The 11,231-nt window shown below is 44.7% G+C and overlaps 2 protein-coding genes across 2 annotated transcripts; one reads left to right on the forward strand and one right to left on the reverse strand.

The window, feature by feature from the left end:
• Positions 1-198: 198 nt before the first annotated feature.
• Positions 199-9,063, reverse strand: stk3 (serine/threonine kinase 3). The gene is made up of 11 exons (XM_079749763.1): positions 8,925-9,063; positions 8,254-8,334; positions 7,954-8,082; positions 7,468-7,582; positions 6,945-7,109; positions 6,331-6,498; positions 5,795-5,932; positions 5,121-5,246; positions 3,920-4,124; positions 3,169-3,362; positions 199-2,771 (listed from the first exon to the last, which is right to left on the reverse strand). Exons 1-11 carry the CDS (start codon positions 8,945-8,947, stop codon positions 2,613-2,615), a joined length of 1,503 nt encoding a protein of 500 aa, XP_079605889.1. The 5' UTR covers positions 8,948-9,063; the 3' UTR covers positions 199-2,612.
• Positions 9,064-9,234: 171 nt separating this feature from the next.
• On the forward strand, positions 9,235-10,770 carry polr2k (RNA polymerase II, I and III subunit K). Its single transcript, XM_079749912.1, has 4 exons — positions 9,235-9,321; positions 9,538-9,606; positions 10,318-10,410; positions 10,664-10,770. Exons 2-4 carry the CDS (start codon positions 9,546-9,548, stop codon positions 10,684-10,686), a joined length of 177 nt encoding a protein of 58 aa, XP_079606038.1. The 5' UTR covers positions 9,235-9,321; positions 9,538-9,545; the 3' UTR covers positions 10,687-10,770.
• The last annotated feature ends 461 nt before the right edge of the window (positions 10,771-11,231 follow it).

Raw genomic sequence — 11,231 nt, forward strand, 5'->3', positions numbered from 1 at the left:
TTGTTGGTTTAGTGACATTAAAGGTAAACAACACTACGTCTAACCATAAAGTAAATTCCTGCAAAGGGGATCTATAGTGGGAGTACGGTAACGAGTCTCCCCTCTGATGGTTGCACAAGACAATTGATTTACTAATCCTTTGTGACAAGTCAACCGTCATGTCACATGTGTGCAAGAAAAAACACGTATAGCGACCACTGCCTTTATGATACCTTTATTACTTTGGACAAAACATAAAAACAAAATATAAATTAAGTTCAAATATATGGTTACATTCCACTCTCCACCCAAATGTACAAATTACATTGAAGATATTGTGAAATACACACGTCTAAATTATACTTGGATTAAATGTTGCAGAATTTGCAGATTGCAACCCCATTATTTTTAAACTGCTAAAATCATTGTAATGGTTTGCACTTGTTAAAAACTGACAAAAGGCAGCTTTGAATAAATACTAGCCTACCATACTTGCCAGTATAGGCACTCTCTTGCTTTCTTCCTTTCTATAACGTTCCTCTAAAGCAAAAACATCATAATCATGACCCCCATCATAACCTTCAGAAACATGCAACATCACAAACTAGCAAGAAACAGGCCAAACATTCCCTCTGATAAATGGTCAAATAAAAGCCAATGTGTTAGCGAGTGTTTTTTTAACTAGTGCTTCAAAAAGTAAAGAAAGAAAAGCCAGTTTGAAAATATAAAATACAGTATTCCAAACTGCCAATACGTTGAAGACTTCAGAATGTTGAAAGGATGAGATGTCAACTATATTCGACGAACATTGGTTGTCATGGACTCCAAATACAATCTAGCAGTTAATGAAAAGATATGCAGAAAGTCTTAAAAGATGATTACATTAAATGGGCATGCATGTCTAAATGTCTTTGTGTCAGTCGTAATCCCACCACTAAGATGTGACATGAATTGAGCAATTTGAAAGTGCTTTGAAACCACTTCAGGATTCAATTGTAGTTCTTGCTAAAACTAAAAATGGCAACACACCAAATCTTTAGATTGAAGATAGAAATACAAATAAAATGAGCAAAAAAGTAGTTGGTTCTAGTCAGGCCATTTTAAAACCATCAACTGAAACCTTGACGAAGCATGAGTTTATAGTGGCACTTGTACGTCGAATGGTTGAAGAGTCTTTTCAACACTTGTTTTCCGACATAGTTCACTACTATCTACGTTCCCGTGCGTTGACCTCAGGGTTCGAGCGCTTGGTAAACATGCATCTTTGTTTAAGGGGAGGAGGCCACCGTTTTGAAACAGCCCTTGAATAAATCAAAAGAGTAGAAGAAAATAATCAAGTATGACCAGAATGATGGAGGAATGTGAATGTCTTGTGACAGGTAAATCGGCGAGATACTGATCCATCCAAAGAAAAAGATATAATGGAAAAAGATAAATAATTGTATACACAAAAAAAGATTGTTAAGTGTGAAAGGAAATCCAAAATCACACTGGAGACTGAATGTGCACTTTATGAGGCTAACGAGAAGGTGGTTTATCATTTCACATATCAAATCTAAACATAAATCACAAAGAATTAAGCTGAAATGTTCAAATATCATGGCCCATGAACCACTCCAGACCTAGACCTATGAGGTCTGGGACCTCTCCCTCCTTCCAGATCGTTCCAATCCATTTCCACCGACATTCCGGCTTTCCCAATAGATTACATCACATGAAAACAAGTCAGCGAAGACGCTTTATCGTCCGATCCCTCCAACTCGGATTGCACCACTTCCTCCTTTTGAAAACCAGCTTTCAACCACATTTTAAGGCATTCTTCTTCATCATCCTCTTCATGATTGTCTTTGGTCATAGGCGAAGCTCCACAGCTTGTATTAGGGACACTTACTAAATTCTGTTACATATTTTTACATTAAAAAGCAGCAGATTAGACGCCTGGTCGTTTTGTCAGCTTGGCCGCTTAACCTTCCTGCTGAGGTTTCCAGAAAGGGAGGAATGCAATCAATTAGTCTATTTACGTTCTCCACCTCTCACAAGTTAAATAACGCAGTGATAAAGTTACGACTCTGCCACGTTATATCTCCTTCATTAGGTTTTGTTTAAGGTGGCTCCAGGAAGATTAACAACAACAAAATAAAGATAAAGATCCAAGATCTAAGCATTTAATTGAGTGGCGAGGTCCTGGGCTAGCTGTAGTGGGAGCTGACATAAAACAAGAAAACAACGACTGTCCTGGAGTGTTGGTGGCGGTACACACGGTGAGAGACTCCACGAGAAGCAAAGTAGCGAGGCCCACACGTACATGACGTGCGGGCTGTAACATTGAGAAGAAAGGGACAAACACCTCGCGATCCCCTCGCGCCGGTCCACCGTCCGGTCTGCCCTCGGCGGGAGGGTACCTTGGCGGCCCTGCGCTAGTGATCGTAGCTCAGCGGCTGCAACTTAGCGGTCGTAGCTCAAGTTAGCCACTGTTCCCGTGCGGATCCGGAACGATCGCAGAGACGAATGCACCATTGTTTTTCAGAGTCTTGCTGGGGGGGGGGGGGGGGGGGGGGTTGAGGGGAGGAGGAGGAGGGACGTACAGGCTACCAAAGGTCGGACCGCGAAGGGGAGGGTGGGGTGGGAGTCGCTCAGAAGTTCTGCTGCCGCCGCTTCTTGGCGTCCATGGCGTCCAGGATGGGCTGGCGCTTGGCGGTGTAACGCTGCCGCAGCTCCTCAATCTCCCGCTCCATCATGGGGTCCAGCGCCGTCAGACGCATCTGCAGCTCATCAAACTCCAGGTTCTTCAACTGAGGGCCCAGTATGGAGAAGAGGAGCAGAGAGAGGTTATGGCACATGAGGGAGGGAAGCTCAGGGCACAGGGCGGTTAGACAGGGGGCGGGACGCGTAAGCAGATTGAACTCCTGATTGGCTTAGAAGCCAGGCCTGTGTTTGGACTGAGACTCAGATCAGAGGACCGGTTTGTAAGTCCCCGAGATATATATCCAATTTATTAAATTGGATATTTTAAGACAATTATAGAATGTATTCCTTCGATTAAAAACCCTGTAAAGAAATATTAGAAGGATTATAATATTCAGGCAAAAAAAATAACACTAACAACGACCGCATTGTAACTAACATGACAAAGACCAGGTTTGAGGGCCCATGAAGTGCCATCTCAGAACCGGTTCAGCCGTAACTCACAAAGTCGAAGTCGCCGTCCTGGGGCACCTTCCAGTTGTCGGGGAAGACGTTCTTGGCCTGGATGTGGTAGGAGGGCTGCTCCTGGGGCTGGTTGTGGTTGTACTTCTCCTGCTGCTGGGCCGCCTTGTTGGAGTCCTGCTTGTCAAAGTAGTCCATGAAGGACGGACGCATGGGCTGCGTGGACGTGGGGTGCCCTGACGGGTCGAGACGAAGCCATTAGTGGGAAGTCGATTCACGTCGACTTATTAGAAAATACGTCGTACGCAAAGATGATCGGCCATGACATTTTTTCCGCAAAGAATACACAATCATTCACCCGAGGCGTTGACGCCTTTCGAAACCGAATGTAGTAAATCGATTATGGTTCAGTAGGAATTAATTGACGAACCTGGAAGAAATGTGTTTGTTAATTGAATTTGTAGCCGTTTCCAAGGGGCATCATCAACGGGCACCGAGGCATAAACCAGCGCAAAATAGAACACAAGTTCACAGCGCAAAATAGAACACAAGTTCACAGCGCAAAATAGAACACAAGTTTACAGCGCAAAATAGAACACAAGTTCACAGCCAAAATAGAACACAAGTTCGTCGTCCGGTTCCCAGGCTGGGCAATTCGCCAGTCAAATCTTTAAAAATGACTTAAAGTCCCCCTAAACCTGGACCTCCACACCTCCCCGGACCCCCGAAGGAAAATCTCCCACACTAACTAAACCCGGGCCGGCCCCGTTCAGAACCGACACAGAGCACTCACTCCTCATGGACCTCTGGTCCTCCTCCTCCTCCTCCTCATCATCACTGTTGATGACCATGGTGCCCAGGTCCAGCTCGCACATGGTGCTGCCGTGCTCGATCATGGTCTGGGCCCCGTCGCTCATGGTGCCCGTGGCCCTCATGGTGCCGGGCCCCTCGGTGCCGGACTTCACCATGGTGTGGGAGTCCACCTCCGTCTCCTCGTCCTGAGAAAAACACAATGCCGTGTTATTCATGGGGAGTGGTAGACTGGGTACCCCCCTATCGCCCTGCAGGGTCTGGAGAAGAGCAATACAATTCTTTCTGCTTCCGATCACCAAGCTGGCTTTTCCCCCCTGGCGCGCTATTGGCTGGATTAACACAATGACGACAAGGGAAGTGACTGGAGGCAGGCAATTGCGTACAGAGTGAGTTGAACTAGGTCCGTCTACCACGCCTCTGGTGCTGAAGAAAATGACAGCAGCCTCCCCAGACCAACGTGCAATCTACGATTGAGCTTAGTCCGTCAATAGCCAGGCTAGGAGAGTAGGCCTCAGCGGGCCAAACGGCAGTTATGGTCCTCTACAAATAGGGGTTTCAGTCGTAATTGACACTCATATTTACGCTCATAGGAAGAAGTCAATAGATTATTCAAAATAAATATGTTATAAATATTGTTCAGTAAATATAGTATTATGGCTTGGTATGATCACCATTTCTAAAATAGTGTTGCTTTGTGCATTCCATCATACGTTTTCTGTTGTGATTCGGATTCCGTTGATGTTACATCCGTTGATGTTTTGTGTTATTTTGTGTTTGCTAGATAAACACACTGGGAGCATAAGCAGTGTTTCCTTCCACCCCTTCTCCCTGGCCCTCTTGCAGTAATAAGTAGTAACAAATCCAGTTTTTCCCCAATGAAGCATCCAATCACAGCCCAGCGCCTCCCTCCAACTCCCCCCCAACCAACCTAACATCCTGTTTTACTTGGGAAAAGCCTAAACCATCATAACCGACTGAAGAACCCCGCTCTGACTCATCGTTCCCCTTAAGAACCACCCTGACCCAAGCAGTGTTAACGTCAGGCATTTTCCACCGGACTCGTTACCCCTTATACCGGAAGTAGGAGGGAAGGAGGGGCTGTCGACTGTCAACACTCTCGCTCACGGTGTGTCTGAATGTGCTGCGGGGTGTCGTGCGGGGTGTTGTGCGGTGTGTGTTACCGAGTTGTCCTCCTCCTCCTCCAGCTCTCTCTGCTGCTCCTGCTGCCTCTTGGCCTTCATCTCCATGGCCTCGGTGATCAGGTCTCTCAGGATGCCCACCGGCTTGGCCTGGCTGATGAAAGGATGCTGCAAAGCACGCACGCGCACGCACACACAGACACACACAGACACACAGACACACACACACACACACACACACACAAACGTTAACAGAGAAACAACATCATGAAGTTCAGAGCGGTTCAACAACACGGATTGTGGTTCAACACTCATGGTGGCGCTACTGGGATCCCCAAAAGACGGACAAATGCACCATTTTGTGTGAACATTATAATCATTTCTATCAGTATTTAGAAATACTCTGTCAGTTGGAAAAAGCCCAGGTCCCCCAGTCAGTCACTGAAGGAGTGAGGGAGTGAAGGAGTGAAAGAGAGAAGGAGCGAGTGAAGGAGTGAAGGAGTGAGGGAGTGAGGGAGTGAGGGAGTGAATGAGTGCAGGAGTTAAGGAGTGAAGGAGTGAGGGAGTGAAGGAGTGAAGGAGTGAGGGAGTAAAGGAGTGAAGGAGTGAAGGAGTGAGTGAATGAGTGCAGGAGTTAAGGAGTGAAGGAGTGAAGGAGTGAGTCAGTGAGTGAAGGAGTGAGTCAGTGAGTGACGGAGTGAGGGAGTGTGTGCTACCTGCAGCAGCTGAGTGGCGGTGGCCCGCTGCTCCGGGTTCTTCACCAGGCACTTCTTCACAAAGTCTGTGAAGTCGTCCGTCCAGAGCTCCGGCTTCCTGAAGGTCGGGGGCGGGTTGGTGGGGATCATGAAGATGGCCTGCGAGGGGTCAAAGGTCAAAGTTGAAAGAAAGGCAAAAAAACAACAACAATCTGTTGACAGCGCTGCAACGGCTGCTACTTTGTTCTGTTTATATCATCACTACGATTTACCTGCGTTTTAACATTAACTCAATGCTAGGCAGACCCACCCTTGCCATGTCATGAGGCTTTCGTTGAACAGAAGGACCATTCACGGGAAAACAACCGCGACATATCGGATAATAAAACACTCAATTAGACCAATCGCCCAGAACACAACTCCAGTTACCCTGAGTCACCAACCACTTCCTGTTCCCACTTGTGAGCTCGTGAGCTGGTTCCCCCCCCCCCCCCCCAACAGCCTAGTCCCCTCCCCCTCCCCCACGGTGAATCACGGTGCATCATTGGTGGACTCACCCTCATGGGGTGGATGTCTGCGTACGGGGGCTTGCCCTCCGCCATCTCGATGGACGTGATGCCCAGGGACCAGATGTCCGCCACGCAGTTGTAGCCGATCTCCTGGATGACCTCCGGAGCCATCCAGAACGGGGTCCCGATCACGGTGTTGCGCTTAGCCATGGTGTCCTGTACAGAAGCACACAGACACACATACACACAGATACAGTCATTTTCCGCAAAGTCCACACCTCCTCTGTAAATACCAATAAAACCATCATACATGATCTTAATATAAATAACATACATCATCTTGATATAGCTGACCCTCATAATTAGATGCAATGTGCTGTATTGATCTCAGACTGGATGTGAGGAATGTGGGCATCAAGTACAGGCAATGTCTAGTCAAGGTTAATTGTATAGCCCTTAATCACAGCTACAGTCTCAAAGGGCTTTACAGGCCATATATGTATGACATCCCACTGGTGATATCCCCCAAAGGGCAAAGGAATAACTCCCTCAACTATCAGGAAAGAACCCTTGAGAAGGAACGCGGACTGGGGCCTCCCTCCTCCCAGGGATGGACAGGAGTGCGATTGTGCCGCAGTTGAGCAACATCGTAGTGGTGTTACCGTGAGCTGTCCGGCGACCCCGAAGTCGGCCAGCTTGGCGTGCCCCTCGGTGTTGAGCAGGATGTTGCCGGCCTTGATGTCCCGGTGGATCTTCCTCATGAAGTGCAGGTACTCCAGGCCCTTCAGGGTGGACTTCAGGATGGTGGCGATCTCGTCCTCCGTTAGCTGAGGGACCATCAAATGGGGGCAGCGTGTGGGGTAACGTTAGTCAATTAGGGGTGAGAGATATGCTAAATTCACAGAAGAATCGTGATTCGCATCTTCTATGATTCTGGATAGATTCACAATAGATTGTTTATTAATTGTCCTCTTGTCTCTTTGTGTGTTTACATTATTGCAATCAGTTGATATTATTTGTTACTATAAAAATGACATTATCTCAAGCACACCAGTAATTGGATACATGCACATCAACGAAGCAAGCAAAACCAATTGGCTACACACACACACAAGTGTGTAGATTTGTGTGTATGTAGATTTGTGTGTGTGTGTCTGTGTGTCTGTGTGTGCGTGTGAGACCAACCGTTTTGTTGCGCAGCCTGATGATGTCAGACACAGAGCCTGCTCCACAGTATTCCATGACGATCCACAGGTCTGTGTTCTTAAAGTAACTTCCATAATACTTCACCACGTATGGACTGGAGGGAAGTGGCAGAAAAACACAATCAACTGGTGTAGCAAGAATGGACCAAGTTCCCTTTAGCACTTCAAACTGAAGAACTGAGAATAACCTTTAACTGTGAAAGCTGTCTAAAGGATTTGTTGGTTGCGTCAGACACCAATAAATGCAACATTTTTAATGCATCATTCAAGTAGTGAAAATGAAAATCTTTATTCAAAAATTATCATTCCCTTCGCACTTTTCGTGGAACCATATCGCAATCAAAATAATAACATGATTTTTTTTTACCAGATCATCCTAGAAAATACTATAACCCAATGGGACAATGTAGCAACTTATTTGTTGACTTGCAAGAGAAAGTAAGGGCATTGAAGCACGCCTTCCTACCTGTCACACTGTTGCATTATGGAGATCTCCTTAATGATCTCCTGTAGGTCCGACTCCACAGGGACCTGCTTGATGGCCACCACCTGGCCCGACTCCTTGTGTATGGCCTTATACACACTCCCATAGGAGCTACAGAGACAGGACACTCTTTTAAAAGGCAGTGCTTGGGCATACATTCACCCAAATACCTTTTGTCAGCCAAACGACACGATGAACATTTCAATACCAAACAAGAACACATTATTAGCTTCACAGTGATTGGTTATGTGAGGCTGACATTAATATAAATGACACGCTTACCCTTCACCAAGTTTCTCCAAGACATCAAACACCTCCTCCGGTTGTTTGGTCAGACTGTCTTCACTGAGCTTTTTCAGCTTGCTGTGAAGTGGATACAAAGTGGTACACAAGTAAGCAAGTGAACTCCCCAAAATATTAGCCCAAAATAGGACTTATAAAGTCATTGTATTATATGAAATGAGTGTCAAGCAATTATGACCAATACTAAATCACAACCTCATAAAAGGAAGCTACTGTAACAAACAAGGGGTAGAACTCAGATCATACAGATCTGCTGATAAAGGCGGAATCAGCTTCACTGACCAAAGAGTGATGCGTGGCAACGAGTAGGAATACTCCTTACATTGCAGCCAGTGCAACATTTTAGCAGTCCAAAAATGGAAAAAGTTGATCACCCATTGGAAAATATCCTAACTTCTATTAGCCTGACAGCTAGGGATACATCCATGATGTCTGTACCAGGATAAACCCGCTGTCAAGGCTCATCAACACACGAATGTCAACACAAGTAAAACACAATAGAGGAAACGAAGGAAAATTTAAAGTAGTTGCGAATAATCTAATCATCAATAACCAACTAGGCTTAATAATGTTGAGAGACAGCTAAGCTAACGAACGCTAGTTTATGTCAGAATCTGCCTTGGTTTGACGCTGGATCAAAGTGTACACACCTTTTAGGCGCAGTCTGCTCCATGGTTTAGGGGTTCAAAGAGGACACACGTCGCTGTGAATGTTTCCAAATCGGACAGATAAAGTTAGTGTTTAGGAACTGCTCATTATTTTATGTGTCTGTCGCTGGGAAACTGTGTGGGTCCAGCTAGGGTTTGGCAAGGCATGGCGCCCTCTGGTGGGTCGGAGTACACACGAACACGCACACAAACACCGGCACACGCGATGAGATCTTGCAACGCACCAATGACTAGTGGTAGGGAGAATTATTTCAGCCAATCACAACACACTTTGTTGCGAGGTTAGTGGTCGGTCTACGCATGCGTGGGCCATACAGTGTGCGATTCAAAGAAAAATAAATAATTATCAAGTCCTTCACACTTGTGTTGTATCCCCCAGGTATGTTATATTTCAACTTAAAAATTATGATTGTAGGTTTATAATAGATTTATACAAGAGTTTAGGGGCGCTGTTTATGGCTCGGAAAAGTGACGTTATATTTCCGTAGCCAAATAGCACCACCATGCTTCTCTGTGCTTGTGGAGGAGACGATCAGAAGTCCACAAAACGGAATCATCTTGAACGAAACATTAAATAAAAATGCGTCCCTTTTAGGGTTAGGTATGGATGCCCAGAAGGACGTGCAGCCTCCCAAGCAGCAGCCCATGGTGTACATCTGTGGAGGTGAAGTATTGGCTGCACTGTTATGATGACTTGGTATTTTTCTCCTGATCGTCGTAAAAGGGTAGAATGACATTGTGGAGGTTTGATTTTCATACCACAATAACGGTGTGCATTAAACAATGTGTATTGATGGTCATATATTACTATATGATCATATTATATATTACAGTACACTCCAAATATTTTTCCAACCAATTTCATTAAATTCAGGACATTTTTAATGAAAATAAATAGTGTTTACCTTGCCAGGAATGTTATGTCTATTTTGTAGCTGTAATCTGTCTTAAATACAGTACTGTGTGATGACGCGTGTTCTGTGAATAGAACTATATATGACATCCAGTGTCAAGGGAGACTGTTGTTGACCATTATATACATCTATAATGCCATATAACGCTGACATCAAAGAACCAGGATGCTATAATGAATCAAAAGATGACCTCAAATCTGACATCATGGTTTGAATATATATATAAATCTACTCAAAGCATGGATCCTTATCTACAAGATGTTTTTACATTGTTATATGAACGTGTAAGTCTGTGCTGTATATGTATATATGTATGATGTGCTCAGGTCCATGCAGCCCATAACAATGTCTCCCACAGAACCATGGACTCTCAAAAGGCCTTTTCTATCTCTTCACTGAAGCCTCTTTTCGGACTCCGCTCCTGTGCCATGTTGAGACTTTGATGTTCTTCCATCCCGCAGAATGCCACACGGAGAATGAAATAAAGGCGCGTGACCCCATCCGATGCAGAGAATGTGGTTACAGAATCATGTACAAGAAGAGAACCAAGAGATGTATCCTTTCCTGTGTGCCGTGTATTCTGTAGATTGAATGTGGGTTAGACCTTATTTTAAGCATCTATTACAGAAATCTGAAAATACTTTTATTCCCAAAATACTACAAAATAAGTTTTTTGTTCAAACATTACTATTGTATACAATCTCTGTGTTGACATGAACCAGAGACGTATGAGGTTAAACAATGAAATTGCTAGGGTTGATTATAGGGTTAGTAAACAATGTTAAATTCCTTAACTCTCCTATACAGTGGTTGTGTTCGATGCCAGGTGAAGAAGAAGAACCAACACTGATCAAATTTTTGTTTTTGACGTTTCTTTTGTAGTGTATGATGATGTAAATAAATTTTTGAACATACGCCCTGACATTAACTAGACCTGGCCACAAAGTTTCATCAGAAAATTTAAATTGTTTGGACAGTAAATTATTGACAGTGCTATAAAATAGATCTTCTGTAAACGTTGCAGTTTTCTACTAGTTTAAGCATACCTATTCATACTATCCCATATTATTATGACCTATAAATATTATAGGTCATTGGAAAAGTTAACTAAAAAGCTTTCTTAAAGCTGGGACAGGCAATTTATTTTAGAATAATTTTGTGTCGACATCTTGACCTCACAAAGCCAACAATAAGTCAAATGCTCTTGACAAGACAAAACAAAATCCAGTATCTGGCTGTCCCAGACTGCTTATAAGCCTTTCCAATTGGATACCTGCGCCCTAGCTGGCTACCTGCGAGCCCTCTGCCCCTACATTCATCGCGTGTGAACAGAGTCTTCCTCAAGGCTAAGCCGAGTCGACCCACAGCCGACCTA

The sequence above is a fragment of the Pollachius pollachius genome (assembly GCF_949987615.1).
Source record: "Pollachius pollachius genome assembly, chromosome: 13".
Taxonomy (NCBI): Eukaryota; Metazoa; Chordata; class Actinopteri; order Gadiformes; family Gadidae; genus Pollachius; species Pollachius pollachius.